The sequence below is a fragment of the Moschus berezovskii genome, chromosome 4 (genome assembly GCF_049115385.1).
Source record: "Moschus berezovskii isolate FMDL1 chromosome 4, NW_MosBer_1.0, whole genome shotgun sequence".
NCBI lineage: Eukaryota > Metazoa > Chordata > Mammalia > Artiodactyla > Moschidae > Moschus > Moschus berezovskii.
Genome location: NC_142463.1, coordinates 28,826,829 through 28,847,710, shown reverse-complemented (window position 1 = coordinate 28,847,710; position 20,882 = coordinate 28,826,829). Strand labels below are relative to the sequence as shown.

The window sequence follows — 20,882 nt, the reverse complement described above, 5'->3', positions numbered from 1 at the left end:
GTGATCTGAGTTTGACTCATAGAATCATATAATTTTAGAGCTGGAAGAAATTAGGCATTCATCTTATCTAAACCTTTCATTTAGACTTGTGGTAAGAGATCTAGAGAGGTCAGGTACTAGTTCTAACTTTTGAAAGCAGAGCCAGTTGTAACATAGATCTTGTGGCTGTTTGTGTTCTGTTGTGAGGATAAAATTAAAGTAAGTTCTTTAAGCCCTGTTGTTATCTCCTCTCTGACATCTGTCCCTTCCTTCAGATAGGCTGCTTTACCTTTTTGTTTGGCTCCAGTAGCATTTGATATTTACCTCTTTTACCTTATTTATTCTTTTGTTGTATAATTATTTATCTTTAATGTACTGCTCCTCTCTCAACTGGAAGTTTCTAGAAATCATGACACTATGACTTCTTCATCTCTGACTCCACAGTGTCTTAAAGTGTTTGTTGAGTAGCTTATGAATTAGATCATACTTACATCTATGCATCTGTTAATATACATTTGCATGGAGCTTTATAGTTTCATGGATGTTATGCTGTTTGACCCTCATAGTAAGCTTGGGGAATAAGAGGCCAAAAAATAATTTTTTTTCAGCCTCATTATAAAGACAGCAGAAAAGATGACTTGAGGTAAAGTGATTTTCTCAAAATCACACAGATAAGCAAGTGGCAGAATCAAAACTAACACTTATGTCTTCTAACTCCCAATTTCTCAGACTTAAGGTTTGAATAAAAAACTTAATATACATGTGTCTTAATTCTTAATTTTTTACTTCCTGAAATTCAGGTAATAGTTATTTAACCCCACTCCACCTTAGAAAAGAGATATAAATGTGGAAACTGCTATGAGGGTCACAGACCTATAGGTATTTACCTTAAGTTGTTTGCCAGAAATGGTGATCTTCCTAAAAATACTTCTTGTCTTTGACTGGAGATAAATCACATCTCCAAGGTAATATTAGTTTGCCTTACACTTTTTTGTGACCTTTCTTTCTCCGGAGTATGTCTATAGATCATTTAGATTGGCTATTACACATAATGGATAATATATAGTATAGCTTTATCAGTCCATGCTAATGAATAAGTATGTAATATTTTTTAGATTAGACAAAACTCCTTAGTATACCAGAGTTTTGTCGAGAGAATGCACTGGTCATAGCAAACATGCTCTTCCAACAACACAAGAGTTGATTCTACGTATGGACATCACCAGATGGTCAATACCAAAATCTGATTATATTCTTTGCAGCCAAAGATAGAGAAGCTCTATACAGTCAGCAAAAATAAGCAGCAAAAATAAGACCGGGAGCTGACCGTGGCTCAGATCATGAACTCCTTATTGACAAATTCAGGCTTAAATTGAAGAAAGTAGGGAAAACCACTAGACCATTCAGGTATGACCTAAATCAAATCCTTTACGATTATAAAGTGGAAGTGACAAACAGATTCAAGGGATTAGATCTGATAGCGCGCCTGAAGAACTACAGACAGAGGTTTGTGACATTGTACAGAAAGCAGTGATCAATACCACCCCCAAGGAAAAGAAATGCAAAAAGCAAAATGGTTGTCTAAGGAGAGCTTACAAATAACTGAGAAAAGAAGAGAAGCTAAAGGCAAAGGAGAAAGGGAAAGATATACCCATCTGAATGCAGAGTGCCAAAGAATAGTGTGTGTTAGTCGCTCAGTCATGTCCGACTCTTTGCGACCCCATGGACTGTAGCCCACCAGGCTCCTCTGTCTATGGGATTTTCCAGGCAAGAATACTGGAGTGGGTTGCCATTTCCTTCTCCAAAGGAATAGCAAATTTGCCAAAGAATACCAAAGAGATAAAAAATCCTTCCTCAGTGATCAATGCAAAGAAATAGAGGAAAACAAATAGAGGTAAAAACGGAGGTAAAGACTAGAAATCTCTTCAAGAAAATTAGAGATACCAAAGGAACATTTCATGCAAAGATGGGTATAATAAAGGACAAAAACAGCAACGACCTAACAGAAACCGAAGGTGTTAAGAAGAGGTGGCAAGAATACACAGAAGAACTGTACAAAAAAGGTCTTCATGACACAGATAATCACGATGGTGTGATCACTCACTTGGAGCCAGACATCCTTGAGTCTGAAGTCAAGTGGGCCTTAGGAAGCATCACTACTAACAAAGCTAGTGGAGGTTATGGAATTCCAGTTGAGCTATTTCAGATCCTAAACGATGATGCTGTGAAACTGCTGCACTCAGTATGCCAGCAAATTTAAAAAACTCAGCAGTGGCACAGGGATGGAACAGGTCAGTTTTCACTCCAGTCCCAAAGAAAGGCAATGCCAAAGAATGCTCAAACTACTGCACAATTGCACTCATATCACACGCTAGCAAAGTAATGCTCAAAATTCTCCAAGCCAGGCTTCAACAGTACGTGAACCGAGAACTTCCAGATGTTCAAACTGCATTTAGAAAAGGCAGAGGAACCAGAGATCAAATTGCAAACATCCACTGGATCATTGAAAAAGCAAGAGAGTTCCAGAAAAACATCTACTTCTGCTTTATTGACTACGCCAAAGCCTTGACTGAGTGGATCACAACAAACTGTGGAAAATTCTTCAAGAGATGGGAATACCAGACCACCTGACCTGCCTCCTGAGAAGTCTGTATGCATATCAAGAAGCAGTAGTTAGAACTGGACATGGAACAACAGCTGTTGCTGCTAAGTCGCTTCAGTAGTGTCCGACTCTGTGCGACCCCATAGATGGCAGCCCACCAGGCTCCCCCGTCCCTGGGATTCTCCAGGCGAGAACACTGGAGTGGGTTGCCATTTCCTTCTCCAATGCATGAAAGTGAAAAGTGAAAGTGAAGTTGTTCAGTTGTGTCCGACTCTTTGCGACCCCATGTAGCCTACCAGGCTCCTCCATCCATGGGATTTTCCAGGCAAGAGTACTGGAGTGGGGTGCCATCGCCGTCTCCGTGGAGCACAGAATGGTTCCAAATTAGGAAAGGAGCACGTCAAGGCTATATATTGTCACCCTGCTTTTTAACTTATATGCAGAATACATCATGCAAAATGCCAGGCTGCAAGAAGCACAAGATAGAAACAAGATTGCCAGGAGAAATATCAATAACCTCAGATATGCAGATGACACCACCCTTATGGCAGAAAGCTAAGAAGAACTAAAGAAACTCTTGATGAAAGTGAAAGAGGAGAGTGAAAAAGCTGGCTTAAAACTCAACATTCACAAAACTAAGATCATGGCACCCAGTCCCGTGGCTTCATGTCAAATAGATGGGGAAACAATGGTAACAGTGACAGACTTTATTTTCTTGGGCTCCAGACTCACTGCAGATGGTGACTGCAGTCATAAAATTAACAGACAATTGCTCCTTGGAAGAAAAGCTAAAAAGAAAAGCAAAAAAGGTCTGTCTAGTCAAAGCTATGGTTTGCTTTGCTGACAAAGGTCTGTCTAGTCAAAGCTATGGTTTTTCCAGTAGTTATGTATGGATGTGAGAGTTGGACAATAAAGAAAGCTGAGGACGGAAGAATTGATGCTTTTGGACTGTGGTGTTGGAGAAGACTCTTGAGAGTCCCTTGGACTGCATGGAGATCCAACCAGTCCATCCTAAAGGAAATCAACCCTGAATATTCATTGGAAGGACTGATGTTGAGGCTGAAACTCCAATACTTTGACCACCTGATACAAAGAGCTGACTCATTTGAAAAGACCTTGATGCTGGGAAAGATTGAGGGCGGGAGGAGAAGGGGACAACAGAGGATGAGATGGTTGGATGGCATCACCATCCTGGTGAACATGAGTTTGAGCAAGCTGAAGGACTTGGTGATGGACAGGGAAGCCTGGCATGCTGCAGTCCGTGGGGTCACAAAGAGTCGGACATGACTAGCGACTGAACTGATAGAAAACTATATGGAATAATATCTGATATCCGAACAGAACATATCAGAGACTTAATTCATATCCATTTCCAAAAAATACAAATAGACTTTATATGATAGATAGTAAAATTTATTATCTGCTCATAAGTTGATTTATCTAAATGGAAGTAACCATAGAGTTATTTGGAGAAAACAATACTATAAATTTGCCCCTAATGGACAGTGTCCCTAATTCTTAATTTCCCCAGAAATAGTTTTTAAAAGTGATTATATTTCTACTTCCTCTTGACTCTATTTTTGACCCTTGCTATTTAACATGTCAATGAAAAGGAGAAAAATTCTACACAAGAAAAGTGAGTTAAGAATAAGTAGGAGAGAGAATTGGTTCCTTTGGCATAATGTAAATGAATGGTAGATTTGCAGTTAAAATTCCTGAGTAAGTGAACTGTTTGTGTTACTTTGGACTAAGAATATATGTTTTTCTTTAAGCCTCAGTTTCCTGGTTTGAAAAATGGGGCTAATAACACCTTCCCTGACTCACAATTGTGAAACAATTCCATGACTGTTTTCTTATTATCACATAGAGATAATAGATGTTGAATAGTCAATAGCCATAGGCCTTATTTTAAAGGAAACTACTATTTTAAAGATGTCATTGTACTTAATTATGGCAATTCAGTTATATGTTATTTTAAAATCCAAGTGCATCTCTATATATCCTTGGTGGTATTATATTGATCATGTTCATTAAAAGCACCCAAGAGAAAGCATAGGGCAAGTAAAATAATTTATTTAAATGAATAAATTTGTAAACCATTTAAAGGTAAATAAAAATAAATTGTAAAATATTAAACATAGTATAAAAAAATCAAGAATTGCGAGTTAGGAGACCCCAATCTGTTCTTTTCTTTTTTGTGATAGCTTTATTGACGTATTATTCTCATACCATAAAATTCACCCATTTAGGATATACAATCCAGTGGCTTCCAACATATTCAAAATTATGCAGCCATCTGCACAATCCATTTTAGAACATTTCAGCATCCCAAAAGAAAACCTCATACCCCTTCACAACGACCCCCTCTCGCCACCAGCCCTAGGCAACCACTAGTCTACTTTTGTCACTATAGACTTGCTTATATAGACATTTCTTGTCAATGGAATAATACATGTATGGTCTTTGGATTCACAGTGAAGGTGTTGGAGATTTTAACGCCTTTCAGGAAGGAAAGAGCAGCTAGACAAAAAAAGTTAGTAAAAATTAAATGATCCACATAACATTATTGGTTACCTTGACTTTTGCATTTGTAGAACATTATAATTAGCAATTATACATGTATATTGAACATTCACTGAAATGAACTGGGTCATTAAATAAATCTCGATAAATTTCAAAAGACTGAAATCTTAAAGAATATATTCTCCCCCAAAATGGTAGTTATGTAAGGTGATGTATGTGTTAACTCACTTTATTGGGTAATCATTTTGCAGTACATGTGTTACATCAAATCACAGTGTTTGTTCGGGCTTCCCTTGTGGTTCAGCTGGTAAAGAATCCGCCTGCAATGCAGGAGACCTGGGTTCGATTCCAGGTCTGGGAAGATCCCCTGGAGAAGGGATAGGCTACCCACTCCAGTATTCTGGCCTAGAGAATTCTATAGACTGTGTAGACCATGGCGTTGCAAAGAGTCAGGCATGACTGAGAGACTTTCACACACAGTGTTTATACACCTTAAAGGTACATAATGTTACATGTCAGTTAAGCTGGGAAGGAAAAGAATATGTTTTCTGACCATTATGTAATTAAATTAGAAATAAATAACAGAAAGGCATCTAGATACACCCAAAACTTAGATAACCAATGGGTCAAAGAAGAAATTACAGGGTATATTAGAAAATATTTATAACTGAATGATAATGAAAAATGTATATATAGCCACATTTGTGGGATGTAGCTAAATCAATGCATTAAAGGAAGGTAATAGCATAAATACTTAAATTAAAATGGAGAATGTTTTAAAAACCAGTAACTTCTACCTTAGGAAGCTAGGTAACAAAGAGCAAACTATGCCAAAAGAAAGTAGAAGACAAAAATAACAAAGATAAGAGCAGAAATCAATGAAATAGAAAATAGACAACTAGAAAAAGTTATCAAAGCCAGAAGTTCATTATGTGAAAAGATTAATAAAAGGTATAAACCTCTAGCAAGACTGACTAAAATAAAAAGAAAAAATGCAAATTACCAGTATCAAAATTGAAACAATCATTAGAGATTCTAAAAGAATAGTAAGTCAATATTAAGAACAAATTTAGGCTAATAAACTTGACATCTTAGATGAAATGTACAGATTCTTTGAAAACTCCAGCTATAAAAATGACATAAGATGAAATTTAGAAATCTGAATAGCTTATATCAATTATAGAAATTAAATTATATAAAATATTTAGAGAGAAAATAGTACCGATCTTCCATAAATTCTTTCAAAAACAGAGGAGGAGAAACATTTTCAAAATTGTTTTGTGAGAACAACATAACCCTGATCCCAAAACCTTACAACGACATTACGAGAAATGACAATTAAAAAACAATATCCTTTATAAACATAGATATAAAACCATTATAAATTGAATTCAGCAAATGGAGTTTATCATAAGTATGCAAAATTGGCCTATTCACCATATTATCACAGGAGTACAGATTGAGTGTAATTTACCATATTGCCAGGGCAAGAGAGAAAATAATCATTTGGTCATTCCAGAAAATCATTAGAATTCAGCATCCAAACATGATAACAATTATCAAAAAATTAAAAAGAAAAGGGAACTTTCTCAGTCTGATAAAGGCATCTACTAAAAATTTTCAATTTAATGGTGAAATAGTAAGTGCTTTCCTAAGAAATAGCAACCCACTCCAGTATTCTTGCCTAGAGAATCCCGGGTCGCAAAGAGTCGGACACAACTGAGCGACTTCACTTTCACTTTCCTAATTATACAAATGAGTGTATGTAACAAAACAGAAATAGACTCAGATACAGAAAACAAACTAGTGGATTTAAGTGGAGAGAGGGAAGCAGGGAGAGGCATGATAGGGGTATGAGATTAAGAGATACAAGCTACTACATATAAAACAAGCAACAAGAATATTTTGTATAGCACAGGGAAATATAACCATTATTTTGTAATAACCTAACATGGAGTATAATCTATAAAAATATTGAATCACTATGCTGTATACCTGAAACTAATATAATACTGTAAATCAACTGTATTCAATATCAAAAAATGCTTCCTCCCTAAGACTGGAAACAAATCAAGGATGTTCTCACCATTTCTATTCAGTATTGTCCTGGAAGTCTTGGCCAATGCAGTAAGGCAAGAAAAGACATAGAAATCATAAAGACTGAAAAGAAAGCAAAATTGTTTTTGTTCAGGACAGTATGATATTACTTATATGTGGAATTTAAAAACTTAGTGGACTAGTGAATATAACAAAAAGAGAAGCAGACTCACAGATGTAAAGAACAAACTAGTGTTTACCAGGAGGAAGAGGAGAGAGGAGCAAACTATTGGATATAAAGGAAGCTCAAGGATATATTGTACAACATGGGTTATATAGCCAATATTTTATAATAACTGTAAATGGAAAGTAATCTTTAAAATTAAATAAAAATTTTAAAAGAAAATTAGTAGGTATATTATAATGAGGATAATGATCAAAATGCACCCTTATAGTATTTCCCCAAAGAGTGTTCCTATTCTTGATGGCAACAAGGAAAATGAGTTCTGGAGTGAGCCCTCTTTACATGTATCTTGTAAAGAAGTAGCCTTTTTAACTATTCATAATATTTATTTGAGTTTCCGTTTCTCCAGGGGTATGTGTGTGTGTTTATAAAACAGGAGCTGTTGACTCCTTAAAAAAAAAATTGTCTTTGTTCACATATTATATGAATCTATATAACCCTAGTTCAGTCGCTCAGTCGTGTCCGACTCTGCGCGACCCCATGAATCACAGCACGCCAGGTCTCCCTGTCCATCACCAACTCCCGGAGTTCGCTCAAACTCATGTCCACAGAGTCGGTGATGCCATCCAGCCATCTCATTCTCTGTCGTCCCCGTCTCCTCCCACCCCCAACCTTTCCCAGCATCAGAGTCTTTTCCAGTGAGTCAACTCGTCGCATGAGGTGGCCAAAGTATTGGAGTTTCAGCTTTAGCATCAGTCCTTCCAATGAACACCCAGGATCGATCTCCCTTAGAATGGACTGGTTGGATCTCCTTGCGGTACAAGGGACTCTCAAGAGTCTTCTTCAGCACCACAGTTCAAAAGCATCAATTCTTCGGCAATCAGCCTTCTTCACAGTCCAACTCTCACATCCATACATGACTGCTGGAAAAACCATAGCCTTGACTAGACAGACCTTTGTTGGCAAAGCAATGTCTGCTAGAGCTAATAAGCAGATTTAGCAAAGTCAGTACACAAAAATCAATTGTATTACCATATACGAGCAGGAAACATTTAGACAGTGAATTAAAATTCCATTTATATTAGCAGTTAAATAGACATGAAATAGTTAAGAATAAATTTAATAAGACACTGAAGACCTTTACACTCACAACTGTAAAACATTGCTGAGAGAAATTAAAGAACTAAATAAATTAAAAGATATACTACATTCATGATTGGGAAACTCAATATTGTTACAATGGCAGTTTCTCCCTAAAACGACTGTTGTTCTTATAGTAATGTATCTGGAAATGCAAACTAATCTTGAAAAAATAATCTTGTCACATCTTGTAAAAGAAGGAAGTTGCGGCCTGGAAATTATCTGATTTCAAGATAAATATACAGTAATCAAAACAGCATGGCATTTTAGTAAAAATAGATCTATATAGATCAGTGCAACAGACTAGAGGGCCCAGAATAGATCCATGCATGTAAAGTCAATTAAGTTTCAACAAAAGGCTGCTGCTGCTGCTGCTGCTAAGTCACTTCAGTCGTGTCCGACTCTGCGTGACCCCATAGACGGAAGCCCGCCAGGCTCCCCCATCCCTGGGATTCTCCAGGCAAGAACACTGGAGTGGGTTGCCATTTCCTTCTCCAATGTGTGAAAGTGAAAGTGAAGTCTCAGTCGTGTCCGACCCATAGCGACCCCACGGACTGCAGCCTACCAGGCTCCTCCATCCATGGGATTTTCTAGGCAATAGTACTGGAGTGGCTTGCCATTGCCTTCTCCGAACAAAAGGCTAAGGATGCAGAAATAGATCAGTGGAATAAAATGGAGGGGCAGAAATACATACACCTATAACTATTCCTTTAATTTTAGAAAAAGACACTAAGGTAATTTAACAGGAAAAAGAATCTTTTAACATGCGGTGGTGGAACAACTGAATAGACGTGGATAAAAATAAACCTCAACCATTACCTCAAACGAAACACAAAAATTAATTCTGTATGGACCATAGAACTACATTCAAAGCTAAAATATTTAAGCTTATAAAAGAAAACATAAGAAAGTACTTTTGTGACAATGAGATAGGCAAAGATTTCTTAATGAAGACACAAAAATTATAAGCATAAAGAGGTAATGAAACTGTACTTCACCAAAAGTAAGACTACTACTCATTGAAAAACACAAATAAGAAAATGAAAAGGCAAACTGAAGACTGGGGAGAAAATATTCACAATACATGTCTGACAAAGGACTCCTACAAATATGTAGTAAAAGCGGAAAGAACATTTATTTTTAATTGAAGGACAATTGCTTTACAATATTGTGTTGATTTCTTCCATACATCAACATGAATCATCCATAGGTGTACATATTTCCCCTCCTTGTTGAATCTTTCTCCCACCTGCCACCCCATCCCAACCCTCTAGGTTATCACCAGTTTGAGCTCCTTGAGTCATACAGCAAATTTCCACTGGCTATCTATTTTACATCTCATAGTGTTTATCTTTCCATGTTTCGTCTTGTTCAGTCGCTCAGTCACATCCGACCCTTTGCACCTGCATGGACTACAGCACTCCAGGCCTCCCTGTCTTTCACCATTACCTGGAGTTTGCTCATATTGATATCCATTGAGTAGGTGATGCCGTCCAACCATCTCATTATCTGTCGTCCCCTTCTTTCAACCTTTCCCAGCATCAGGGTCTTTTCCAGTGAGTTGGCTCTTTGCATCAGTATTGGACCAAAGTATTGGAGCTTCAGCTTCAGCATCAATTCTCCAATGAATATTCAGGATTGATTTCCTTTAGGATGAACTGGTTTGATCTCCTTGCTATCCAGGGGACTCTCAAGAGTCTTCTCCAGCACCACAGTTCAAAGGTATCAATTCTTTGGTGCTCAGCCTTTTTTATTGTCCAGCTCTCTACTCTGTCCATTTGTCCTACCCTCTAAAATGGAAAGAACTTTTTTAAAACATGAGAAAATATTTAGTAGACACTTCACAAAAGAAACTGTACGAATGACCAGAAAGCAGATGAAAACAGGCTTAGCATCATTTGTCATCAGGAAAATGCAAATTAATACCATAGTCAGACACCATTTCCCATCCACTAGAATAGCTAAGAAGCCTGACAACAGAATGTTGGCAAGAATGTGGAACAAATAGAATTCCCTTACATTTCTGTTCAGTTCAGTTCAGTCGCTCAGTCGTGTCCGACTCTTTGCAACCCCATGAATTGCAGCATGCCAGGCCTCCCTGTCCATTACCAACTCCCGGAGTTTACTCAAACTCATGCCATCCAGCCATCTCATCCTCTGTTGTCCCCTTCTCCTCCTGCCCCCAATCCCTCCCAGCATCCGGATCTTTTCCAGTGAGTCAACTCTTCGCATGAGGTAGCCAAAGTATTGGAGTTCTAGCTTCAGCATCAGTCCTTCCAATGAACACCCAGGACTGATCTCATTTAGGATGGACTGGTTGGCTCTCCTTGCAGTCCAACGGACTCTCAAGAGTCTTCTCCAACACCACAGTTCAAAAGCATCAATTCTTCAATGATCAGCTTTCTTCACGGTCCAACTCTCACATCCATACATGACCACGGGAAAAACCATAGCCTTGACTAGACAGACCTTTGGTGGCAAAGTAATGTCTCTGCTTTTTAATATGCTATCTAGGTTGGTCATAACTTTCCTTCCAAGGAGTAAACGTCTTTTAATTTCCTGGCTGCAATCAGCATCCGCAGTGATTTTGGAGCCCCCCAAAATAAAGTCTGACACTGTTTCCACTGTTTCGCCATCTATTTCCCATGAAGTGATGGGACCAGATGCCATGATCTTCGTTTTCTGAATGTTGAGCTTCAAGCCAACCTTTTCACTCTCCTCTTTCACTTTCATCAAGAGGCCTTTGAGTTCCTCTTCACTTTCTGCCATAAGGGTGGTGTTATCTGCATATCTGAGGTTATTGATATTTCTCCCGGCAATCTTGATTCCAGCTTGTGCTTCTTCCAGCCCAGCGTTTCTCATGATGTACTTTGCGTATAAGTTAAATAAGCAGGGTGACAACATACAGCCTTGACGTACTCCTTTTCCTATTTGGAACCAATCTGTTGTTCCATGTCCAGTATGACTCAGCAATTCCACTCCTAGTAATTATCCAAGAGAAATGAAAACATTTCCACAAAAACACCTGTATAAGAATGTTTATAGAAGTTTTATTCATAATGGTAAAAAACTGAAAACAATTCAGATATTCAACAAAAATATCAAGCAAGTGACTTCCCTGGTGGTCCAGTGGTTAAGAATCCACCTTGCACTGCAGGGGACACTGGTTCAATCCCTGGTCCAGGAAGAACTCATATGCCATGGGGCAACTAAGCCCATGCACCATAACCACTGAGCCTGCACTCTGGAGCCCGCGAGCTACAACTGCTGAGCCCACATGCAGCAACTGCTGAGGCCCACAGACCCTAGAGCCCATGATCTGCAACAAGAGAAGCCACTGCAATGAGAAACCCATACAGTGCAACTAGAGAAAGCCCCTGCACAGCAACAAAGACTCAGTGCAGCCAAAAATAAATAAATATCTTTTTAAAAATCAAACAAAAATGCATAAACAAATTATGGCATAGTCTATGGTAATAAGACTCAGAGCTGTGGTTGCCTAAGGGAGGTAGGGATTGTCTGGAGAGAAAGAGAAAGGATACGTCTAGAGTAATGGAAGTGTTCTTTATCTTGGTTAGGCTATTAGTTACCTTAATGTATTGGTTACATAAGCATACACATTTATCAAAACTCATTGAATTGTACATGTAAGAGAAATTTCACTGTAGGTAAATTTTACCTCCAAAAAAGAAAAAACTTTATGTAATTAAAGAAATGATTATTTATATAGTCAATACTATAAGTGTGTGTGTATGTGTGTATAATTTTTTATATTATATAACTAACACTTGAGTGCATGTTTTAATATTTGTTCAGCAAGCGTCTATTGTGTATCTACTGTTGGTCAGCCATTGTGATAGTTTCTGGGGATGTAAAGGTAAGAGAAAGTAACTGGACTTAAAAAAGCATAGCTGGAGTAATAAAAATACATGAAAAAGTGCTAATATAAACTGGATGCTGTTTATGAGGTGAGTGCAAAGGAGGTAGAAAGTGATTGTGATTTGGTGGGCTTGGAGAGATGTGACCAAAAAGTGAATAAACTTTTGCAAGGGAAGAGAGGCTTCCACAGAGGCATGAGTCTGCATGACGTGTTTGCAGAATTTTAATTGGTCCACTGTGACTACAGTAATGAGAGATGATATCATGATGGGGGACAGTATACTTAATGATGGGACCAGATTGTACGGGATCATTAAATGCCATACTAAGGAGTTTAGATTTATAGGCAATAAGGGATTACTGTAAGATTTTAGACAAGAGTGACATCAATTCCACGTTTTAAAGAATATATCTGGTGATTGTAAAGAATTGTTAAAGTTGGGGAGAGATTAGAGGCAGAATAAACAGGAAAGGATTGTAAGAATCCAATGGTGCTTTATTTTTTTAGTATTTATTCACTAGGATTTGTGATTAAGCATTTCTAAACATTTGGCTGTTCTTTTCTCTTTTTCTTTAAAATTAACACTAGAAATCCAGAAACTTTTTGGACCACCACAGGAATGTTTCCCCAAGAGTTCATTATATGTTTTCACAAACATGTGAAGATTGAAAAGCTTATAATCCGGAGTTACTTTGGTAAGCATGATATTTTCATTTCATTTCATTAATTTTCATCTTTCAGTTTTTCCATAGGCAGAATGCACATATGTAAACTTTTGGCAAAACACTGATTTTTTTTTTTACAGCGTGGAATCAAGTTTTATTGCTGGGGTTGATGGGTGGAGAGTATGGGTTAACTGTCTTGAGCACAGTTAGCTTCTCTGAAACTGCGAATTTGAAACCCTTCCAAAGTACGTAATAATTTCCATGCAATTTACTACGTGAAAGCCTTTGGCGAAAGACCCTGTGATGAATTTAAGAAGCCAGCTTGCCAGAACGCTAGGTTTCTTCACATCTTTATTCCAGATTTTTTTGGCTAGGGGTTCTCTGTCAAATTCTTTCTGAAAATCTGACAGCTCTGATTATTTGCATTTGGTAACTTTGATTCTTTTATTAATGTGGCCATTTTCTGAGGGATTTAGGAAGAATATCTTCCACTAGAACATCATCCTAATCCTGTCTTATATTTTTTTAAGGACAGAGTATACCAGACAAAATCATGGTAGGAAACAGGATACATCCCAGGTGGCTCAAATGAAGAAACATTATTGATGGGACCACTTACGGAATTATGGTCTGGGTTAAGGGAACAAGCTAGGGATGGTGAGACACCCAGAAACTGGCTACAGCAGTAAACCATTACCTTCCTAGGCCAAAGGAAGGCAATAGTATTTGCTGGAGCCCAAGGAGAACTGGAGCGTGTACAAAAGGGCCTGCCCAATGTAAGCTGTAACCAGGGAGGAGCACAACCACTGCCAAAGACAGGACACTGAAGCAGGAAGGGAACAGAGAAAACACAACCTGATCTCAGTTCCCTGCTGCCCCTCAGTTTCCTCCCAGGCCCTCCAGTTGGCCAAATCCAACCAGTAGGCAGTGGGAAAGTGAGTCCAGGAGGTTCAGTCCCCAGGGATCCTCCCTCAGGGTGCAGAACAGAGGAGAATGGATTTGGAGTGAAGGGAACTGGTTTAGGGGTAAAGGAGAAAAAAAAACCAATGCAGAAGGAAGATGACTGCATTCTGTCTTCTCTCATTAATTGTGAAGGCTCTGGAGTTGGACCTAAACTTTGAATTCTAGTTCTGGTACTTACTAGCTGTGTATCATTGAAAATTTTGCTTGACTTCTTGAAGTTGTCTGATTTCTTTAAGCCTGTTTTCTCATCAGTAAAGCAGGTTAATAATACCTTTCTCCTAAGGTTGAAGTCAAGAGTGAATAAATATGTCTGACTTATAGTAGTTTCTGCATAAAGTTTTATGATCAAGACCACTAATAGTATTATTTACCAGTGTACCAAAAAATAAAAAATAAAAACAAAGCAGATGGTACCAAACTCAAAAAGACTCTGTTAGCTTTGTGTTATATGCTTGCAAACACTTGTAACAGTTACCCAGACTGTACTTTACCATAGGGATTTATGGAAAAAACAGTGAGTGATTTTCCTGATCCCAGTACTTTGTGCATTCCCACTAATGCCTGCCAGTCTTAGACAGAGGGAAAAAGAAATCAAGGGACAGCAACATAGAATTAAGTAGATAGTTAACACTTTATTTTCATTTATTTACAATGTCAGTGCGGACCTTGAGGATTGAAAAGAGTACTTCTAAAGAGCCAGTTGATTTTGAGCAATGGATTGAAAGAGGTATGTGCTTGGTTCACCAGCATTATTTTGATCATGAGGGGATAGAGAATTGTGCTTTACTCTGTATTTCCAACTGTGCTTCATTTTGGTGAAAAAAGATGGCCTGAATGATTCTTATGACATATTTAGATAAACCTAGAAAAATCCAAATTTGAATACTAAAATGCTTCTTCACATCCTGATTATGTAATTGTTAACATGTTACTTAATTTTTCTGAGTTTCAGGATCCTTATCTGAAAAATAGAGATGATATCGCCATTTAAAGTTTTTGTGAACACAGTGTCTGGCATATGGTAGACAAGCAATAAATATTAGCTCTTAATCTTTCCTTCCTTCCTGATTAATGATATTATTTAAATATTATTGAATTGGTAGCCTCTCATAAAAGACAGCATGTTGCCTTCCTGTGTCTATCTGTTCCTTCCCAAAATACCATGAAAATAACAATAAAGGAGTAAAATGAGTCCTAAACCTACAGGGGCAAAAAACAAACAAACAGGGAACCAGGAATTCAAAACGGATGTGAGAGGTCAATATATATTATGGAAGAAAGGAAGCAGTTGGAGGAGTAGTAACTTCTGTAGCAGAATTGAGTAGATTATAACCTAAGTACCTGACAAGGAAGTTTATCCAATAGAATCCCAGAAACTTGAAGGCAAAGGTACCATGGAAAGTTTGAATGAGGCATGGACAAGAAAAGTGATTGGTGGAACATCTATTTACAAACTGTAAAAGACTTTAGGTACCTTCCTCCCACAAACTACCCTCAAGAGATGACTAGGAGCTTTGAATGTTGAGGCTCAGGACTCAGGGAGACCAGTCATAGTAAAGAGAATGAATGAGACATGGAGTGGAAAACGGGATTGAAGTGGAAACCTATATAATGAACAGTGGGAACTCTAGCCTCCTTCCTATGGTCTGCAGAGCAACCAGAAATATAGCCCCAGCCAGGAGATTGGAGGGTTCATCTTTGGAGAAACTGAATGGTCCCAAAAGATCTGTGGATACAGAGAAAGGCTAGTTCATTCCTGGTCACCCTATGGAAATCTGGTAGTCAGTGAGTCTGGCTCATGTACTATTTTCCAATGATCTATTCATAAGTAACAAAAGATAGCCCCAAATTACCACACATATGGTAAAGACCTAAATATAATCAGGCCTTTAGCTCTAACTCCATCTATAGGAAAAGAGGGTAGAAAACAAATGAAATCACAAGGATGCAATATGAGAAAATGTGGGACATTTTATGATACAACTGACTTGGTCTCTTCAATAAGTCAATGGTGTGGGGGGAAAATGTGTGTGTGGGAGACAAAGAAGTTCAAGATTAAAAGAGGCTTAATTCTGATTTGAATAAACCAACCATAAAAAGACATTTAGGGGGACAATGAGGACCTTTGATGGGGTAGGAAATAGCAACCCACTCCAGTATTCTTGCTTGGAAAATTCCATGGACAGAGGAGCCTGGCAGTCTACAGTCCGTGGGGTTGCAAAGTATCGAAAACAACTGAGTGAGCAGGCACGCGTGGGGACCTTTGAATATATACTAGGTATATGATATTAAAGCATTTTAAAATTGTCGTATGGGCTGGAGCAGCTGGGAAGAGATACTCCACGACCAAGTGGAATATAAGAATCCAGTGTTCTGGGGAGGAAGGAACAAGATGGCGGAGGGATAAGATGGCAAGACCACTTTCTCCCCCACAAATTCATCAAAAGAACATTTGAATGCGGAGTAAAGTCCACAAAACAACTTCTGAATACTGGCAGAGGACATCAGGCTCCCAGAAAAGCAGCCCATGGTCTTCTAAAGGAGAGAGAAGAAATCCAGCTCCACCCACCAGAACACCGACACATGCTTCCCTAACCAGGGAACCCGGACAAGTCACCCGTCCAACCCCACACACAGCGAAGAAACTACATAATAAAGAGAACTCCACAAACTGCAAGAAGAGGGAAAGGCCACCCCAAGCAAAGCAATATAAGCAAGATGAAGAGGCAGAGAAATACCCAGCAAGTAAAGGAACAAGATAATTGCCCACCAACACAAACAAAAGAAGAAGATATAGGGAATTTACCTGATAAAGAATTTCAAATTTTGATGGTGAAAATGATTCAAAATCTTGAAAGCAAAATGGAGTTACAGATAAATAACCTGGAGAAAAGGATTGAGAAGATGGAAGAAAGATTTAATAAGGACTTAGAAGAAATAAAAAAGAGTCAATATACAATGAATAATGCAATAGATGAGATCAGAAACACTCTGGAGGGAACAAACAGTAGAATAACAGAGGCAGAAGACAGGATAAGCGAACTAGAAGATAGAATTGTAGAAATAAATGAAACAGAGAGGAAAAAAGAAAAACGAATTAAAAGAAATGAGGACAATATTAGAGACCTCTGGGACAATGTTAAACGCTCCAACATTCGAATCATAGGAGTCCCAGAAGAAGACAAAAAGAAAGACCATGAGAGAATACTTGAGGAGATAATAGTTGAAAATTTCCCTAAAATGGGGAAAGAAATAATCACCCAAGTCCAAGAAACCCAGAGAGTCCCCAACAGGATAAACCCAAGGCGAAATACTCCAAGACACATATTAATCAAATTAACAAAGATCAAACACAAAGAACAAATATTAAAAGCAGCAAAGGAAAAGCAGCAAATAACACATAAGGGGATTCCCATAAGGATAACAGCTGATCTTTCAACAGAAACTCTTCAGGCCAGAAGGGAGTGGCAAGACATACTTAAAGTGATGAAAGAAAATACCCTACAGCCCAGATTACTATACCCAGCAAGGATCTCATTCAAATATGAAGGAGAAATCAAAAGCTTTACAGACAAGCAAAAGCTGAGGGAATTCAGCATCACCAAACCAGCTCTCCAACAAATGCTAAAGGATCTTCTGTAGACAGGAAACACAGAAAGAGTGTATAAACTTGAACCCAAAGCAATAAAGAAAATGGCTACGGGATCGTACTTATCAATAATTACCTTAAACGTAAATGGGTTGAAATTTTCAAAAAGGCTAGGAAACAATTCTCATAGCCATCAATAGTTCAGTGTTGAGTTCATCAATAGTTTTAAAGTTTGGGACAAACTGTAGTATTTTCTATTTGAAGTACTATTTGTAATTGGCATATTACGATGTAACATTGGTCTTCATTTCCATCTTAAAATGCCTAAAAATGCCTAACAGGTTTTTAGATTTGTGAATTTTAGTTGAAATGTATTTTACGATGTTACTAAACCTGCAGAAATATTGAAATATTTCAGAGAACTTATTCACTGTACATTTAATTTATTTTATTTATAAAAGTTATGAACTGTAGAAAGTTTTACTTGTTGGGTCAAATGCTTGTTGCTTCAAATGCTTGTTGCATTTGAAGTGCTAGTTACAAGAAAATCAAATACCTTCAATGTATAAATGCTATTAAGTTTTTAAAGGACTCTGGAGTATAAGTAAGTTTGTTTAAAGAAATTTAGTCTGTTCAACTTGAAAAAAATAAATAAAATTGGAAAAAAAATATCAAATTAAAATTTTATACATAAAAAAAAAAAACAAACTACATGCAACAGGTCCTGAGAGAGAGAGCCTGAGGCTCAACCACTAGACCCACAAGTAGATGTCCCCTGAGAACCTATATGCAGGTCAGGAACCAACAGTTAGAACTGGACATGGAACACAGACTGGTTGCTAATAGGAAAAGGAGTACGTCAAGGCTGTATATTGTCACCCTGCTTATTTAACTTATATGCAGAGTACATCATGAGAAACTCTGGGATGGAGGAAACACAAGCTGGAATCAAGATTGCCGGGAGAAATATCAATAACCTCAGATACGCAGATGACACCACCCTTATGGCAGAAGGTGAAGAACTAAAGAGCCTCTTGATGAAAGTGAAAGAGGAGAGTGAAAAAGTTGGCTTAAAGCTCAACATTCAGAAAACAAAGATCATGGCATCTGGTCCCATCACTTCATGGCAAATAGATGAGGAAACAGTGGAAACAGTGTCAGAATTTATTTTTCTGGGCTCCAAAATCACTGTAAATGGTGACTGCAGCCATGAAATTAAAAGATGCTTGCTCCTTGGAAGGAAAGTTATGACCAACCTAGATAGCATATTAAAAAGCAGAGACATTACTTTGCCAACAAAGATCCATCTAGTCAAGGCTATGCTTTCTCCAGTGGTCATGTACGGATGTGAGAGTTGGACTGTGAATAAAGCTGAGTGGCAAAGATTTGAAAAAAATAAAATAAAATAAAATTGTCGTATGATAGTGGCATTGTAGTTACACAAGAAAATGTTTTTCTTTAGAGATGGATAATCAAATATTTAAAGGTGAAATATCATGATGTCTCAGAATTTCTTTAAAATACCTTAGCAAAAAAAATTAGATAAATCAAGTATGGCGAAATTTTAATAATTGTAAATTCAAGACAATGGGTATATAAGAGTGATATCCGGTCTTTTTAATGTATGTTTGAGATTTTTCAATTTTTCATAATTAAAAAGAAAACTAAGCAAATGAAAGAAGGAGTTACTAATTTCTAGTGGAGGAGGAGTTGTATAAGAAAGAAAATGTGTCATAATTTATTACTTATTTCAGCAGTAAATAACATGTAGACAGTGGTGTGGCCATCAAGTATTGATTTCAAAATTAAGAGGATGGCAGGAAGGAAAATTTGTAGGAAGAGAAGGAAGAGAATACTGGTCCAAGAGACATAAATTTTCACCTACTATAATATAAAGTCAGTAAAAAAAAGGACAAATCAAGAAAAGTATCATTAAACATATTATAATTCCAGAAAAAATAACTTAAATAGTTGAAAACATTTACCTCTGGGGAGCAGGATTGGAGGAAAAGGGGTCAAGCAGGGGATTACTATTTTGTATTACCTCAGAGAAAGGTTAGGAAACAGAAAGAAAGTTACCCATCATCTTACTTCCCAGAGACTTCCCTTTTTGTACTGCCTGCCTTTCAAAATTATGTACACTGTTTTGATATTAGAGCTTCCCTGGTAGCTTAGCTGGTAAAGAATCCACCTGCAATGCAGGAGTCCCTGGTTCAATTCCTGGATTAGGAAGATCCTCTGGAGAATGGATGGGCTACCCACTCCAGTATTCTTGGGCTTCCCTGGTGGCTCAGCTGGTAAAGAATTCACCGGCAATGCAGGAGACCTGGGTTCAATCCCTGGGTTGGGAAGATCCCCTGGAGAAGGGAAAGGCTACCCACTCCAGTATTCTGGCCTGGAGAATTCCATGGACTGTATAGTCCATGGGGTCGCAAAGAGTCGGACACAAGAGAGCAACTTTCATTTTTCACATTTTGATATAAGTAAAATTAATTTCTGAATAATGTCAATATTATTTTTTTAAGTTGTGAATTTCTTTTTTAGAACTTTTTATTTTTTACTGGGGTATAGCTGGTTAACAATGTTGTGATAGTTTCAACTGAACAGGGAAGGGACTCAGCTATACATACGCATGCATCCCTTCTGCAAACTGCCCTCCCATCCAGGCTGCCACATAACAGTAATGTGAATACTATTATATCAATGAAATATTTCATGATTCCAAAAGAATGTTTGATATGATTAATTCATAACCAAATAAGTTAATCTGTCCTAAAATCACACTAGTACTAGTAAAGGTTTTCTGAAGCTGGATACCAGAAAAGATCAGTTCATGGGTGGCATAACTCAGCATCATAGTGAAACTTCATTGTGAGAAGCTGAGCCCTAATCAGTACCCATGAGAATGGTGAGACAGCCTTTCAGGCCTGCAGTTACTGTTAGTAACTTGATCCTTAAAAAGGACTTTCCTATTTTATTAATTCTTCACTTGATATTCCTTTACTATAATTTATATTTACTTTTATTTATACTCACTGAAATATTTTATAGCTCATATATAGTTTAGCTTTTATATCTTTTTATCAAATATCTCTATTTTTATATTGGATTTTATATACCAAAACACTGGTATATCTGGTCTAACTACAATTTTATCAGATATCATGTTTTGCTGAAAATAAATTTCAATATATCCTGATGCATTTTGAGCCCTACCTCAATTCTGTTAAATTTGTGTTTTAGATCTAGTACATACAGAGGGGCAGCTTCAAAATGAAGAAATTTTGGTAAGTAAATATACTTTGAAGATATAGACATTA

General features: G+C 37.5%; 1 protein-coding gene across 8 annotated transcripts in view; it reads left to right on the top strand.

The window, feature by feature from the left end:
- Window positions 1-20,882, top strand: part of IFT25 (intraflagellar transport 25) — a 36,532-nt gene that overhangs the window by 13,090 nt on the left and 2,560 nt on the right. For all 8 annotated transcript variants that reach the window (XM_055402096.2, XM_055402101.2, XM_055402095.2 and 5 more), the window contains 3 exons: window positions 12,934-13,040; window positions 14,632-14,700; window positions 20,806-20,849. In XM_055402096.2, the coding sequence (XP_055258071.2) occupies window positions 12,934-13,040; window positions 14,632-14,700; window positions 20,806-20,849 (220 nt within the window). The remainder of the gene's footprint in view (window positions 1-12,933; window positions 13,041-14,631; window positions 14,701-20,805; window positions 20,850-20,882) is intronic.